The sequence below is a fragment of the Gavia stellata genome, chromosome 6, assembly GCF_030936135.1.
Source record: "Gavia stellata isolate bGavSte3 chromosome 6, bGavSte3.hap2, whole genome shotgun sequence".
Classification (NCBI taxonomy): domain Eukaryota; kingdom Metazoa; phylum Chordata; class Aves; order Gaviiformes; family Gaviidae; genus Gavia; species Gavia stellata.
Genome location: NC_082599.1, coordinates 6,827,788 through 6,845,610, shown reverse-complemented (window position 1 = coordinate 6,845,610; position 17,823 = coordinate 6,827,788). Strand labels below are relative to the sequence as shown.

At 41.4% G+C, this 17,823-nt stretch overlaps 1 protein-coding gene across 1 annotated transcript in view; it reads right to left on the bottom strand.

The window, feature by feature from the left end:
• Positions 1–762: 762 nt before the first annotated feature.
• The window catches only part of LOC104259483 (sodium channel protein type 5 subunit alpha), a 220,916-nt gene continuing 203,855 nt past the window's right edge, over positions 763–17,823 (bottom strand). Inside the window, exons 23-28 of the mRNA XM_059819059.1 lie at positions 14,661–14,942; positions 7,935–7,988; positions 6,200–6,341; positions 5,353–5,453; positions 4,589–4,859; positions 763–2,812 (exon numbers count right to left, since the gene is read on the bottom strand). Coding sequence (XP_059675042.1) covers positions 1,578–2,812; positions 4,589–4,859; positions 5,353–5,453; positions 6,200–6,341; positions 7,935–7,988; positions 14,661–14,942 — 2,085 coding nt within the window. The 3' untranslated portion in view covers positions 763–1,577. The remainder of the gene's footprint in view (positions 2,813–4,588; positions 4,860–5,352; positions 5,454–6,199; positions 6,342–7,934; positions 7,989–14,660; positions 14,943–17,823) is intronic.

The following is a 17,823-nucleotide window of genomic DNA, read 5'->3' as shown; positions in this document are numbered from 1 at the left end:
TCTTCCTTAAAGTGCCATGGCTCATTACAGAAATCTCAAGATTTTCCATGAAGTTCAACCAAACCCAAGTACAATCACTCTGAAGGTGAAAAAGAAAGAACTTGTCTGTAATGATGGACTTATCTCTATATTCCATAGATATTTTCTCACATTCTACCGAGGCTGAAAGTTTAATAATAAATAATAATATATGTTAGCACATAAAACCTCTAATACTTTTCTACAGCCACACATCCACCTTTCACCCCGTTGTCATTTCTTTGGCCTGAAGCTGATGGACACATCAACTGTAAATATTACTTTGCCTACAGGAATTAGGATATATCTATTTTCTAGTAGATCCTTTTCATTGGCTCCTGTATTTCTTGTCCTTCCCCAGTAACCTAACTGTACTGCCTGAGAAAATGAAAGAAAGGACACCGAGTACAAAGGATTCAAAACCTCAAAATTTACGTACAGATCCAGAGGCAATTCCCCTCCCACCTTCTTGATCACACTGTCGCAGCCATTCTGCGCAGTCCAATTGGCATTGTTTTTATTACTACTTGTAGTAGTAGTTGCATTTTTGGAGTAATATTGATGCTCAAAGTTTCCACTAAGGCTGCTTAGCTCAGCTGTCTTGGGGAAAACATAACCTATCCCACCACCTTAACAGAAACCTTGCCAGCGTAGATGGTGCTTTGGAGCACTACACACAAACGTGATGCACTACTTCTATGGCGAGTTTGGCTGCGGTATTCAAAGCAGATTCTTGAAACATACTAAAAAATTAGTGCTTTTATTAACAGTTTTACAAACAGAATCCATTACTGTCTAGTTTTCTGAAGGATAGAACAAGCCATTTCTCTCATTATTTTGACATCATTTCCTTCTTTGTTTTTTTGTATTTCTGCTGATGAGCAGTTGCAAGTCCCAAGAGGGAGGGCTTAGTGTAATGAACAGTTAAAATGTTGCTAATTTGATAGTTTCCTTTGCAACAACTTTCCTCTTCAAACGATGGGGATCCCACAAGTTCCTATTACCTTGACTCAGAGTTCATGATGAAGAGTGTAAGGATCATTAATCTCCATGGAAAAAGAGAATTTTTTTTAAGTAAAAAAATATCAAATATAATAAATTTATGAAAGACCATTCACAACATATACAGTAAGTGTTACATTTTGCTACAGCAGCTGTGATATTTTTTTTTGTTTTTAGAATGCAAGGTCATACATCGCCATAAGTAAACACACTAATATGAGTAAGACCTTAAATGAATGTATACAGCCAGGCTTTATCTGTGGATAGATATACACTGTGTTTACTGTTTTACAGTCTAGCATATTCTTATTCACACCATTGATATAACAGCTATGACCCTGCAAAGATTCTTCCTGTGCATATATAAATATAAATATTAAGCCAAGTCAAAAAGAGCAGGGTCAAAGGTTATATGACTTAGTAGAATCCTGTAGTTAAGGGTAAAAACTCCATTGTTTCTTTTGCAACTAATTTTTAATAAGAAGGCTGCTTCAATCGTTGTGTAGTTACAGCGTTACATTCTGTAAACAATATTTTAAAGCATTCTAAACAAACATTTAAACAATTGATTCTTTATCCTTGTCCGGCGAGAGAAGGCAATCTATAGCCTCATCGCTTTTGCTTGAGTCCGTCATCTTCAGCTGGAGATTATCACTCGTACCTCTGGTGACGCTGTCGTAGGATGGAGGGAAAGACGTGGAGGACAGAGTTTCTGATTTGTCTATTGGCCTGCCGTAGTTTTCGTTCATCATGAACGCAATAAGACCCTCCTTCTCGGGTGCATCGTCCTCGAGGATGCTGCCATCAAAAGTTCTGTGCCGGTACAAGTAAGATGCCTGCTTCATGGAGCGCCGAAACAAATGTCTCCTGTAGGCCCGCTGGATGACAATGGCGGAGACCTCTTCTTGTTTCCTTCTGAGAGTTGTTGTAATCGGTTCGTACGAGATCTTAGACGGATTTGCTGCCATGAACTTTTCTTCCATCTGTATTTTAAGGGCATCCATCTCTCCGGATTCTCCTAGCACCCTTTTTGTAAAAGCAAACAAAATATCCAAGCAATGGATCCTATCTCCACTGACCATGGGCAGGTCCATTGCTATGAGTTTGATTTTGTTTGGTTTTGCTATGCGCAAAGGTTCTGACAGCGCGTCTGCAAAGTCTGAAAGTGCAGAATACTCAATAAACTGAGTGGCTTCAGGGTCAAACTTCTCCCAGATTTCATAGAACATATCAAAATCATCCTCACTTAGAGGCTCTGTACTTTCCTCAGTGGCTACACTGAAGTTCTCTAAAATAATGGCTATATACATGTTTACAACAATGAGAAATGATATAATGATATAAGTAACAAAGAATAAAATCCCTACGGCAGGGCTTCCGCAGTCTCCCTTTGAACCATTTGCATTCGGAAGGTTTGGGTCACAATATGGTGGTCCGGTGTTTAAAATAGGGTTGAGAAGACCATCCCAGCCAGCTGACGTTGTGATTTGGAAAAGACAGAGCATGCTGTTAGCAAAGGTTTGGAAGTTGAACATGTCATCGATCCCATACTCCTTCTTAACATAGGCAAAGTTAGCCATGCCAAAAATGGCATAAATGAACATGACCAGAAAAAGCAAGAGGCCAATGTTGAACAGAGCAGGTAGGGACATCATTAAGGCAAACAGGAGAGTTCGAATTCCTTTGGCTCCCCGGATGAGTCTCAGGATCCGGCCAATCCGAGCCAAGCGAATGACTCTGAAGAGTGTGGGAGAGAAGAAATATTTCTGGATGATGTCAGAAAGTACGGTACCTTGAAAAGAAAAGAGACAAACAGCGAATTAGTACATGGGAAATAATCCCAGGTTTCCCTTCAAAGCAATCAGTCAGGATTATGGACAAAATCAATGAAAAGTTCCCCAGGCTGGAAGACCCACCATAAAGGGAATGGCATTGTTGTTCGTGTTTTCATGCCCATTTAATCCATGCAAACTTCGTTGAGACTATGTGCAAAGGTGTCAATGGCAGTGACAGTTCTATTAAGGGGAAGCTTGTCTATTGGGAATGAGAAACCAAGATCACCTCTGACAGGACACAGATATCTGCAGCTTTTGCCCATGATCCACGTGAGAAATTTATCCTGAGTGCAGCTGCTCAGAATTTTTTTCATATGACAATATTTTTGTCTGTAAAATGTTAGCGAGTCAGCACTGGAACGCTGGTGTGCCTGTTTTTCTGAGCCACCACCAGAACAGTGCAGGTTTCTACTGGAAATCTGCTTGGTTGTTTGTTTGCTGATTAATTTTTCCAGTTTCTCTGATGGGCTGGGAGGGAACTAAGGGCTAAGACTAGCAAAGAAATGAGCTTGCACCCCTGTAGCTAAACTCTTCCTGCAGAAACAGAGTGGCTTGGTCCAGATTGTCTAATGCCAACAGCCCCTGGCTGCACTGAGCCATGCTGAGCTCATGTCTCCCAGCCCAGCCTGGGAGAGGGCTCACTGGCGCGGCCCAAGTCCTTTGACACTGAAATGACCTGGTTGATCACAGGGCAGCACTATGACCAACATGACAACTCTGGTTAACTGGCTGCTGTGGGCATATCCAGGGCATCCAGCATCAAGGCTCTGATGACAGCTGTATGGTAGTGATGTTCCATGGGTGACCCAAATCTCTGAAATCCAAGTGGTCTTGGCTGATCCAAGGCCCTCAAAGGACAGGCTGCTCTCTGGGCACCAGGGATCTCCTGCATTGGGACCTTGCAGGCTCCCTAGTTCACCAGAAAGAGTTTAGAGCAATAGGAGCATCAGTCAATAAGGAGATGGCTCTGTTTTCCTAACATGACACTTTTTCATTTATCTATTCCCTCCTTCAAAATGAAAACTGTATTAGAAGAGCCAAATTCCTGAGTTCCTTCTGCTCACTGGATCAGTTGATCATCTTCCAGTTGCTACTTTATTTCCAACTTCAATGAAAACTCTTTTGGCAGGATTTCAGATTCACATTTGACTTGCATTTCTGTAGCACCTAACATATGAACTACTGTTGGGACTGCAGGACAGCAAAAGGCACAAATGAACAATAAAACTGTGTCTCTCTGTTTCATCCCTTGGGTACATGAAGATTTGGAGCCCCAGAGACAACAGGGCTGAGACCAGCCAGACTCACTGCACCTGCCCAAACCTGCCCTGAAGGGCTATTTCACACTGATGTAATAAAAAGTAAATAGCAAAACAATAGCAGTTCGCATGTGCCCTTTTCATGTGGCTTTTTTACTTCTCTGTCTTTGGCTGTTATGCAGAACTGGGATTAGGTGTATGGTGCCAGTTCTGGACCATATTTATCAGCAGGAACCATTAAGTGTACATTGAAACCAATACTGTGGTGTGATATACCTCATCATTTCGGTGATCACACAAGTTATTGTTAGGCAGTATCATGTTGTATTATTTAAATATTTAAAAAATATGCTTAGAATCTAATTCTCTGAATTGAAAGTGTATTTTATTGCATGAAGCCTTCAACTTTGTCTACTTAAATTTATCTTTGTGTTTTTAACTTTGGAGTTTGGGTGAAAATCCAGATTCACCTACCTACGATAGACAGAATCACAACGACAAAGTCAAATATGTTCCAGCCATTGGTGAAGTAGTAGTGCCGCAGAGCCAGCATTTTGATGATGCACTCCCCAGTGAAGATGGCAACAAAAAGCATGTTGATTTTATGGAGGATGTTCACTTTTTCTTGACTTTGGTCATCTGTTTCCACCATCATGGTAACCATGTTAAGGCAGATGAGAATCATGATGGAGACATCAAAGGCTTGTTTTGAGACGACATCGAAAATAAAACCTTGGTATTTGTTCTGGAGGAAAGGAGAAGATTTAGTTAGGAAATTTAAACTGTGTCAAAACGATGACATCATTGCCTCATGATTGATCAGAAAGTAGAAGAAAATAGACAATGTACTGCTTCTGATTAGAACTTCATAAGCATAAAGATGATGACGAATGGTTGGATGATAGCGTTTTCAAACCCATTTACTCCTAATGCTTCTTGAAACTACTGAAAGAAGACCTTGGACTGGGGCCATGAATTCATTCAATGCAGGCATGCGGCCACTGCCATGACTACGTACATAAATGGGACTTTTAGTCAATATTGCAGAACAATGGGAATTTTGTACCACACAGGTCACTGGACTTGCAAATACTGTCCAAAATCAAAACATGTAAATACTAAGTGGCTTTAATCTGGAAGCAATCACTCTTCCTACACTGGGAAGTTGAACTGCATTCGTTCTATTAAACAAATATTCAGCTATTACACATAGTTCAACTGAATTATGCCATTCTTACCAGTGGCCTTGGGATTGGCTTTTGAGGTTTCTTAGATCCCAACTTTTTCATTGCATTATAATATTTTTTCTGTTCTTCTGTCATAAATATATCCTGGCCACCTAAGTATAGGGTGAGAACAAAGCTATTACTTTTGATGAAAAGACGACCACTGCCTCCATCCAAAGTTCAGGGCTGCATCCTCTTCTATTCTCTTATTCCCCTTTTCATCTAGCTTTCATCAAAATATCGAAGAAGGGCTTGATGACATGCAGTGCCAGGAGCTGCTTATCGCATGGAGGCGAAGGGCAGGAGTCACAGAGCAGTACAGGCAACCAGGGTGGAGCAAGACTCAGATTCTGTCTGCCCTCGAGGTAGGTCCAGGGTGAGAGGGGAAAATATAAGAACCTCAGCCTTTTGTTTAGAGCCTACAAAGCAGTGAGAAGCACAGCTCTCAGGCCAGGCTGCTCCTCCCTGACTCCGGCTGCACCTTGGGGCAGGGGAGGCGATGGGTTGAGGAGATGAGGTTGCACTGCTCCGAGGGACAGTGGTGTTTGTGCGTGGGGGACACCAGGGTGGTCTGTGGCCCTGTGGCAGAGTTTGTGCCAGAGATCCCCTCTGCATGGAGCTGATTCACTGCTCTGTGGGGGGAATATAGTCCCCCAGCCTGTATTATCAGGACGCTCATCCTATGGGGACATTAGGGGCTGCTACAACCGTGCTTTTGTAAAAGTCCTGCAAGGTGGTTTCTGTGGCTGTTCTGTCAATGCTAATCTCGAGGCTAACATGGCAAAGCCACTGCTTATAAATCTATCCCTTGCCCTGGTCTCTGCAGCAATCACAAGGTGATGTGTAGCATATGCACTACTTATCTTTTTCTTTTGTTGGTTAAAATTGTCAATGATGACACCAATGAAGAGGTTCAATGTGAAGAAAGACCCGAAGATGATGAAAATCACAAAGTACAGGTACATGTATAAATTACATTCCCATTCAGGCTGCTCCTCGCACTGCAAAGGGAAAAGGGAAAATGAGAAAATGACACCATCTCTGTGCATATCACAATATTAATGCAGTTAAAAGAAAACCGTCCATCTGCAATAAAGTTTATACAACAGGAAAAATAGTGTAACTCCCACTAGCAGAGTCAGCCCTCTTAGGTCTCTGTTTGAAGTTTACTACTGGCATCTGCAATGCCATGGTCATTTCAGCTACATTTCACAACACTGTCACAGTGATCACACTGCTTCAGAAAGTGTAACTTCAGAATAAATCCTATAAATCTCCTCAGTCTGAACCCAGAAGGGGAAAAGAATCAATTTTCAGATTATCCCTAATCTTATATGAACTGATGGTACTTATAAAATGCAGAAGTATGATCGCAGTATAATTAAATGCTGCTTAAAAACACTGTATTGAGAGTCAGTGTATTTAGAAGTACAATTTTTCTTTTATGAAGGGTGAAAATGAATAAGATCTCTTGCTGAAGGACTGAGCAACGCAGCTCAATAGCCTCAAATCACATGTACCACACTCGGCAAAAATGCTCAGATTTGGCCCACCAGCTCCAGATACCTAACCAAGTTGCCAGAAGCTTGCATTTCCCTAAATGCCATATTTTCTCACGTGTAACCCGTACATTTAATTCAGCAGCAGGGAGGATACACGCATCTGTACATGTAGTACAAGAATAAATCAACATAATGAACTAAGTTATGCAAAGGTACTTCTCTGCCCCTACGATGCCATGAGGTTTTTCCACCCCTTATTCCTCCATTTAGGGCTCAACTCCCTGTTCCTCAGTTCAGGCTGTCAAATTCCCAGTAGCAGATAGCTACCTCAAAAATTAACAGTAAGTGTAATCTTGTTCCTTTAATATTATTAAGAGGGAAAGGAGACAACAGGTCCTTCAATAAAAAATAAACAAACCACATGTGATCTAGCAAGGGAAATGCCTTTTTTCTTTTTTTTTCTTTTTTTTTTTTTTTTTTTTAGGAAACCTGAAAGCTGAACAGGATGCAGCTAAGAACTGGGGAGTTACCAGCACCCAGAGCTCCAGCACGTCTCAGGTCAGAGCTGGAGGTTCACTCCAGCCTCTTTCCCTGCCAGGAGCTCCTCCACCCTCCTTGAGTGGACCTGCTGGTTGCAGAGAAGAAACTTGCTCAAGGTGAAGATATAAGGAGGGTTGAGTATGTGGGTTACAGGAGAATGTAATTTAAACCCAGAGATTTTAAAGAGGTTCTATTATCAGAAGTTAGATCCTTGGAAAATATGGCAGTCAACAGGGAGAGTGGAAGAAACAGAGAGGACAATTTTTGGTAGACTCAGTCTCACTCTGGAGGTGCCTCTCTGTGCTGGGAGTTTTGCAGTACAAATAGATAAATCAGTTGTGTAGAACTGAGGGCTGCACTGCTTTTAATCTCAGGGTCATGATGTTTCAGTACCAGCTGCTAAAAATGAAGGTGTGCAGCCGTCTCAACCAGAGTAAGACAGGGACTGGCAACCTGCATGTATTTTGTTGTTGTTGTTGTTGTTGTTAAACACCATGAATGGTGTAAAAGTCAATGGAAAAGGAAATTATTAATTTCCTTGTAGTGACCTACCTCCCGTGAATCCACTGCTGCATACATAATGTCCATCCAACCTTTAAATGTGGCCTGAAAAAAACCCCACAAAATACGTAATTAAGCATATTAAATAAGCACATCTTGAAATGATGGTATCACCTCTGTGATGAGTTTTCAAAATGCAATGTTGAGCATGTTCTTCACAGTTAATGAATTGCCTCTCCTTTAAAGCAATATGTATCCATGAGTTTATGTTCATTTAGACATTTAAAATCATTCCAGAATGGTTTTCTCCTGGATTCTCTCATTCATGTTTTCTGATTTTCTGCAGTTGTAGGGATAAAACAGGGTTTTTTAAAAGAGATTTTAAAAAGGACAGAAAACATAACAATTGATTCTTTGGAAGTTTTGACCTTAAGAAATTCAAGCAATGAGGAGATATGGCTACATAGGACAAGTCGGAGTGCTGTCCTGCACAGGTCTTGGGCCGGGTGAGATGGGTCCCATCCAGTTTGCTTGTTCAGACTGATGGGCAGCGACTACGTTGTAGGATCCCACTGAAGCTTGGATTCTGCCCTCTTCTAAAATGGGGTAAATCAAGGCAACGTCAAAGCCCAGGGAGACACATAAATCACAGCTGACTTGAAAGGAGCAAAGGCCATCAGCACCTGCTGTGAGCCTGCCCCTGGAAACTCCATCTGCTTTACTGTCCAGATTTTCTTTCCGTAAATCAGGGTTTCTAATTATTTTTTTTAATTGTTTAAGCAAGGAGGGACTCTGCAGAAGTCAGTGCCTGTTACTGGAACCTGCAGTGGAGAAAGGGCAGTGACAATATTCCTAGGAGAAACATGCAGAAGTGTTTTTTACTGTTCTGTAGCAAAAACATGACTCTCTGCTATCAATATATGCCTCTCATTAGACACAGCCTGATGCCAAACATACCTGGCATTAGGTCTGACTCTGGCCTAAGCCACATTACCTTTATGTTAGTCCTCTGGAGTTGTTTCTCATTTGACATCTGACCCATTTAGACTTACCCTGGATTTAAAATCAGTGTGATCAGATAATGAGGCATTTTTAGACTTATTGATTTAATCGGATTTACACTAGCATGCATGAAAGATCCACGCCCAATATTTTTTTGAATCCTACTGTCACTTAGGTTGAATTTTCTCCGTGGTGTGCAGGCACGCAATTCCAGATAATGCTAATAGGAATTTGGCCAGTGGTTCCCAGGAGGAACCGAGGCATTTGTGTTGAGCTTGGTACATCCAGTAGTTTTAGAAATGCTCCGTTATACACTCTCTATTATTAACTTAAATCCTGGAGGTAATGCTGCCTTCCCTTTTCCCTCTGAACGCTACTGAGCCAAAGGAAAATGTACAAGAGGTCAACTATCTTTCTCATGAAAGTATATATAAAATAATATTTGAAAGGTTGCATTCATTTTTATCTACTGATTAAAAGAGATTACGCCCGCAAAAGCAGAACCCTTTGGAAAATCTGTTCCATGGTACTGTGTGTTAGAAAACACTTCAGTTGTAAAGTGTTTACAGGAATGATGAGCAGTTTTATTGAAACAAATAATTATTTGAAGCTGTCACACTGATCCTCCTTAACTGTTCTGATATTTTCCCTTTTTGCTGTTCTCCTTCTAATCTGATGAAGGATTTTCTGGTGTCATTACAGTCGCATGCAGCCTCCAGCTCAAAGTGCCGTTCAGGAAGGGTGGACAGGATAAAACAAGAAATCCTTTTCCCTGTGCAACAAAACGATATGATCTTAGCCTGTACTTTTCTCCCACTTGGGAGGAAATCTTTTCTCTTGAGTAGCTATTTTACCCCTCGATATGTACCACAGACACAAGAGACTCTATTGCAAGGCACAGTGGTTTATAGCGATAACAGATGATGAAGTGATCTGACAAAAATAAATATTAAGAGAGTGAAGTACTGTGTTTTCTGGTTTTCCCAGTTGTCCAGAAGTAAGAGAATTAAAAGTCCACGGGGCTTCTGGAAACCTTCCCTAGACACTTCAACTGCAGAGGGTAAAAGATACTGAGAATGAAAGAAATATAACACGGGGAAAAGAAATTATTTATCTGGAATTAGTAACCACTTACACGCTGGATAAGGAAGTGACAAAATCTTCATGGGAGTGTTTGTGATATTATCCTTCCTGGAAGCTATCCAGAGAAACACCATTTTCTACTGAAACTGTCATGTGATGAGATTATCTACCGATAAACTCATCTTGGGATGGGATTACATTTTGTTATTTGACTGGTGGTTAGAGCTGCAATGCAGTAAATCAGTGGGGAGGAGGATAGGTGGGATGGCACTAGCTGCCCTCAAACCATTTGTTGTATAACCAAATGGTGCCTTAAAATAAAACAAGCCTTTAAATCTGCAAGGGCGATTTGTTTTCTGGAAAAGGACTGCAATAGTGCAATAAAAATGGCTGCTTTTGATGGCAGAAATACTGGTCTTCATGTTTCTGAACTCTTTCTTTAAGCATTACTATTGGTGAGGGAAACTTCTTAAAGCTAAAGCAGAGTGACCAACAGTACAGCCACAAGTATTTAAGTTGGCTATGCCAGCTCCATTCTCTGCTGGCTTCTCTGTTGAATTTTTCAGTTTGTTCAATTTTATCATAGCAGCAATTTTATACCAAACATTTGTTTTATGTTTATTTTGCATTAAGACGATTTGCTGGGAGGACACCACCGAGCATTGGACCCACCAGAGCACCCCAGGGGTCTGCACTGAGCTGGGCTACGCAGGCTCCAAGGGCACTGCCTCTGCTCCCCTTCCACCAGTAATTCCTCATGGAAATACTGCTTACTCCTCATCTTTGGACACATAGAGAAATCTACTCTGGTGCACCAATTTGTGGTTTCTTCAGAAGCACACTGATTTTTTGCACATTTTGCATCCACAGTGAAAGTAGAATCTAGCATTACAGTTTACAGAAGTGCAGGAGATCATGTAACTCAGTAACTTTAGACACATGCCGCTGTCTCATGACCATTTTGTAGCTGATTTACGAGCTCAGCCATGACTTCGAAGCTGGCGTGAGGGGTTGATTTAACTCTACAGCTCCTGATTGCTGTAGTGGTCTAGGAGTGCTTCTGTTATCTTTCCATTCCTTATCTGGAGTCCCAGAGTGACAAAGAGTTGTAGGACATATTAGATGTAAGTCTGTTCCTGTCTAAGGAGAACTTTTCCAAGCAAGCCAGATGCCACATGAGAGACCACTTGTTTTCTCGGTGTTCTTCAATATGTTGCTGAAATTTCAAGATACATTGCAAAAAAGTATGTGGAGATAATCATAACATGAAGGGAAGGATTCTGCAAGGGAAATGCAAAACTGCTACTGGAAATTTAAGATATTTCTTTCTTCAGCTCAAATACAGATTTATAGAACATAGGTGCTCTGATCTGCAAAGCAGTTCTGGGAATACAGAAAAAGCATTACTGAAGCACTGGGTTGTACAATAATTTTCTTCTAATAGATTAGGGTGTTAAGGGTGTTGAATCCCCAGAAGAGTGAATCATCCTTCTTGTAAATTAAAAACTCGTGATAATAAAGATCTTTTCCTCACTGTGAATGAGGCATTTCTCTTGCTTGTAGAGTGAGCAGAGACTACCCCCTATTTTTTTAATCTGTTGTAAGACAGCGCATTTGTTAGTTGGAGAAGCTTGAAACTTGACTGAGCACTTCACATGAATGTTTTCTCGAACTCATTAATGCAAAGTGGCATCTTCAGAACAACATGATGGATCCTAAACAAGGTAGGAAAAGAGCAAAGGATATTTGGGGAAAGTTTCATGCAGTTCTCAACCACATTGTCAGAAAGTTTGTCGCTGGATAGCAGTAAGCCTTAAAATTTCCGTAGTAGCAACTTCTCATTTCTTTCAAGGATGCTGTAGAAGTGAAGACAGAACATTAGGCAGACAGATTTGTTTTACGTATTTCCATTTGGATTTTCAGACACATTCAGGCATCCAAAGGTAACTCCAGAGTCATTTAAAGAGTGTGTTGCAGTAGCTGAAAATGTCAACAGTCAAAAGACAAGGCCCACTTAAAAGCTCGTATTTTGGACCCTGGAGGGTTGTAACCGAAATGCTTATCTCATCATCGCTACGCACTGTCTCAGCCCGCACAAAGATGCATGGAAGTGTCTGTCTCTTTAGGAGAGCTGAGCTGTTAACTGATCCCCTGCAGTTCCTGCGGTAGTTTGCTCATGAAATGCCACTCCATATGGAGGATATTTGGCAAGGAGCACCTGTAACAGACACTCCTTGGCTGGAGTCTGGCAAAGGAGATCCAGATGTTTGGGTCCCTTCTCTGTGGGTGTCATCTCTACACTTATTGCCTAAGACTGTCATTAGCAGCAGACGTAAGAGCTCCAGGTCCAGGATGAAAGTTAAAATCAATCCCATGATGACATCTGGCTCCTGCCCTTCCTCCTGGAAGGAGCCAGCATCTGCCATAGAAGCTGAGAGAGGTTTTAGGGCTCCCTCATTTCCTGCCATAATCAGCTTGTCCATCCTGCACAGGCTGCACATTTATGGCACTTCTTTTGTACTTCTGCAAGTGGAAAACCTACTCCTCTGTTACCCAATACAGGACCACAGTTTTGAAAGAAACCTGAAGAGTCATCAAGTCCGTTTTCAGCTGGAAAACAGCAGTACTAGACCATTCCTTCATAAATGTGCCGAGATCCACCTTATGACCAGTTATGCTTTTGCTGCCATCACTGAGCCCAACAGAAGGCAGTCCGACCTGCTGAATGCAACCAGTATCACCAGTGCCAAGTGCCCAGGAACTGATACTGCAGAAAAATAGAAGAGACTGCTTCAAATACTTCTTAGGCAATGCCAATTTGTGAAAAGTTGCAGATTTTCAGAAAGCTGGAGACTGAGTCTCATAAAAGAAATGGTGAAGGAAAAACTACTACTCTGATGAAGTTTTTCACCAAACAAACTAGGCAACTGTTATGCAGTCATGGAAGAGATTAGAAGCTTCAGGTAAGGCACAATATTTTAAACCTGGGAATTTTTGCTCAGCTAGATTGGGTGTTTAAATAAAAGACAAAGAAAGAACTATATAGAACGGAAAATCTAATTAAAGACGTTCAAAGTGAATTAATCTACCCTGCATGGGTGAGCTGAATATCATAATTACATGCAAAAGATAAAAGCTCTTGCTCTCAGCAAGTTCAGCTTTATGTCATGGGAAGAACCAAAAGTGGTTGTGCCCATTCTAACCTTTCTGCTTTCCAGAGGGTATGAAAGCAAAGGCTCAATGGACAGCGGTCAGAAAAGCTCAAACTCAAGTGTATGTGTCCCAGGAACAGAGCATGTAAGGGTAAGCATTTCTATAAGAAAGGAAATCTACTTCATGGAGCTATTTCATGCACCTGTGACAGAGAAAAAAAGACCTGGGAGAAAGCAAATCTGCATCACAGGAAAGAGAAGGGCTGATGGGGGACCTGTGGGAGAGGCTCATGCCCTCTTGGAAGCGCAGGTGGGGGCCCAGGGCAGTACCCTACCACGTTGCAAAGGCTGGATGTCTATGTGTGACAACTGAATTGAGCTCCCAGCATGCAAGTTTTTATCCTAGAAGCAAGGAATGCTGTCACAGGTGCTTCAACACAGTAACCTTCCTGTCCAAGGGTATAGGAGGGACATGTTTCACTCTGCGTACATAAAATGCAACACAACAAACACTCCTAATGTGTATCCAGCCCTTGTCATCACTAGGCTTCAGAGCAAATTAGGAACAACAGAAATAAGTATCATTACCACTGTTTCACGTGAGGGCCCCACGGAATTGAAACACAAAGCGATTTGTCTCAAATCACTGAGCAGTCCAGCAGCAGAGCCTGGACAAGAAGATGGAGTCTCCTATGGCTCTATCCATTAGGTTGTACTGCGTCACAACACAGTAAATCTCTGTGCATACAACCCGCTTATCCATGTTTTACATTTGCTGCTGAAAAAGGTTGTAAAAGTGGCTTACTTCTGTCTTTATAGATCAAATACAGCCATCATCTCTGAATCTCAACAGTCTCTTCTCTGATATGGTCTCGTCGCCTTTCCAGAGAGACCAGGCTGTGTGGAGTTACAGCAATCTGGTCACCACCAGGTTTCATAGTTAGGTTCTGACTCATTATGTTTAGCAGGTGGAAATGAGGTGAGGAACCAGAATGAGAGGCACCAGTGTCCTTCTTGAACATCTCCATGGAAGGTGAGCAGAGGACTGTAAATTAAGATTCCTCTGTGACTCCAGCATTACACAATAACTTCAGCTGAGTAACTGAAGGTACTGTAACTTAATTTTTTCCCAGCAGGTTATAGTGAAGTCCCTGGCAGTTCAGGAAGGCCAGTGCACTCTGTCTGCATGAACAGTCCTTCCTGGACCATGAATTTTTTTTTCTGGAACAGAACTTGGCTCTGGATTACAATATTGACAAAATGGTCTGTAATTCACCTCAATAGTACAATCACCTCCCAGAGGACTACATTAGTGATGCACCAGAAACTCAAATTAAAACCAGAAGCTGCCATAAATATCTCTAAGCCAAATTAATACGCCAAATACAACTCATTTACACTCGAGGAAAGGCATTCTCCTGACAGGTAAGGCTGAAAAACCCAGAAAAGCATAGAGGTTAATCCGAGCCTTTAATCTTATGGTTTCAATGGGAACAAGCAACATTTGCCGGTTAGTTCAGTTTCTGGTAGTCACACTTACCACTTGTAGCAGAGCCAGGTACCCAGCACCAACATTATCGAAGTTAACTTTAACTTTTGTCCAGTAGAATGTGCCTGACACGTTATAGAGTATACAGTCACTCATGTTGTTAATAATTTTAGAGTCTAAAGGCATATCTCCTTCTGTTTTATTAATGCACTTCCCAAATTTCCCAGCAAACAGGTTCACTCCCATGATGCTAAAGATAAGCCAGAAGATGAGGCAGACGAGCAGAACATTCATGATGGAAGGGATTGCTCCCACGAGGGCATTGACCACCACCTTAGGTGAAACAGGAGAAAAAACCCAGAATTAATGTCAGCACTTACATAGACATTTCGCTAACAAGCTGTTGTGTGCCCTTCATTAACTAGGCTGAACCCTCACATGGTGACAGGTGGATAACTACAAACACTGCTTAAGGAGCCAGACCACCATTAAAGGCTTCACACATGATTATTTTTTTCTTTTTGTAATTGAAGAGCATCCCACCCATGGGTTGATGTTTTTTCAAGAGGAATCTTTCCATTCAGGAGCAGTCATCATGACCTCTCAGATCCTACTGGATAATACACTTCAGTTAAAAGATCTCTAATAATCACATGATTAATTGGAAATGGCTGGGGTACATCACAGTGTCTCCAAATAGACCAAAAAAGTTTTCTGAAATCTTTTACTAACTCAGGCCTCCATAGTCTTTGGGATGTGAACTCTAGCTGTGATAAATTTTGCTTATTTAAATAAGAACTGATTGCGACATACTGTGCTAAGCCAACTTTCCTTGTCTGATCAGTATGCATGATTAAAACAGTGAAACCATTCTAATTTAACAAAATATGCATTATTTTTTCCTGTGACATGCTGTAAAGCTCCTACGCAGCAACCCAGGCAGGGCTGTAAACCTCTGTGTAAAACCATACATTTTCTGGGGGAAGCACACTGTCACAAAATGTACTTTTCCCCTTCCTATGTCAGCAAGGTTTCTCCATGTTCACAGCTTTTGGAGATGCTGCCATTGCATGGTCCAGGCAAAGCTGCCTGACAGCAGCCCCACTACAAGAATTTGTCTCCATCTCTGTCTTGTGCTTTGGAGATTAAAATCTGATGGGCAGACACTAAGCTCTTCCTCTTCTCCATCTACATTTCTGAAACTGAGACAAGGTGATATTGATCCATAAAAATTTAATTTTATTCAATTGTGAATCTGATTATGGGAAATGTCAGCTCTTGTTTTCCTCTTGTATTAGTGTCCAATTTTCTGACAAGCTAATAATGTAATATTTGTTTCCCCATTATTTTTGCACTGCTGAGGAAGGAAAAATACCCGGAAGAGTAAAATGGTTTTCATGCATGTATAGCAGCAGCTTCATCTACAATATACAATACAAAATTATGTAGATCTTTCAAAACCCAGATTTATATTTTGTGCATTTATGAATGAAGCTAATTTTCACACAGGAAAAGCTGCTTGACCAATTTTTTTTTCTGTACAGGCCCATTCCTGATGACTTTTCAATTTCTTTTTTTTTTTTGCTAATTTTGTCTTTCAGTTTTAGATGTTAATCAATTTCTAACTTCATTGTTTTAAGACCAAATTTACTGTGTTAACCAAAATGCCAAATAATTTCTAAATCAAGGGCTTATTTGGATATAGCCTCAGCTGTTGTCAAAGCAGCTTTCATGTGCTGCTGTGTAGGACAATATTTTTGTTCAATTTTAATCCATGCCAGCACAAAACCACTGCACTTATATTACATATGCTGCTGAACCCAGCTCCCACCCGCAAACCCTGTGACAGGACACAGACATCCAGGTTTCAGTAGTGCAAGTGAGGGCCATGCCTGCATCCTGCTTTTTTCCTTCTGCTGAATTATGTTCAATGGCTTGTAGATAACAAAACACGACATGAGGCTGGAACAAATCCTGTAACACCTCTGCGAATGAATTATTAACAGGGGGTTTCATTCTTCTCTCGCTGCTTCTACTCTTACACCAGCGTGATGCCATTTGGTCTGCTGGAAGCACTTCTGATTTGCACCAGGACAAGTGAGAGGACTTAAAGACCTGAATACATAAAGGCGAGTTGTTGTCATAAATTTATGTTAAAAGTTCAGCTGCAGACCTTGACATGGAAAGGGCCGAATTACCGTTGCATCTAGGAACAGCAACATATATAGCCATGTATAAGAAAAGGTTTCATACCTCTTGGTTTCCATCAATAGGAAATATAGGTGAACCCACCTTCCAGGTGACTTCTTTAGGGATAGCCTAGAAACTGAGCCACCCTCTGCCCTAAGCCACAGTGGGCAAATCTACAGCTTGGGGTCCAGCTATAGATTTGGTGGCCCAGCTCTCCTGCTCTCATGGGCCACCTTTTCAGCCAAAGCTGATTCAAATTTTAAATCCAGAAATAAACTTGCACTGTGCGCTAATCCTCCCTTTGCCACAGCAGAGCCCGCCAGACTTCCTGCAGTAATTTCGGGCCCAGACTTTAACTCCTATCCAAGCCTGGGCACACCTTTTGCAAAGACATCTAATTTACAGTGTCAGGATTTCAAATAATGGACAAAAATTTTATTATTAGATAATCTATTCCTGGTGTCCTTTGCCCCCACCTGTTAGAAACAGGTGCTGTATTTTTAGGTTGAATTTGTTGAACTTGAGGCACTAGTCATCTGCTGTTAGACATCTTCTCCTATCATCCCTGTCTTCACTACGGGTGAGTTGCCACTGAACATTGTTTTGGGTAATTAAAAAAACAGAGCTTCTTTCTAACTGTCATCATTCCTTCAGATTTCTAATCATGCTGCAGAAACTTCCCCATTTTTAACACCCCATTTCCAGCAGTTCGGTGGAATTCCAGTATTGAAACATTGCCTTCTCCCTCTGCTTGCTCGGTTATTTCCCTGCATATTGAGGGATTGTATTAGTCACCTCATTTACTGGACCTGCCCAGAAGCTTGTGTCCTGTCGAACAGTCATCCCGGTCCCAAAGTCCTTCTCAGCCGCTGTTTTCCAAGAAACGTGCCCCAGAGTGACCTACTTTCCTCCTCCCAAGGTGTACGATATATGTGGTTTTATTAAAAAGCATGTTGTACCATTGATCTGTTTTTCACTGTGATCCAGATCAGTCAGTATAATTCCCTTATCCGTAATATCACTT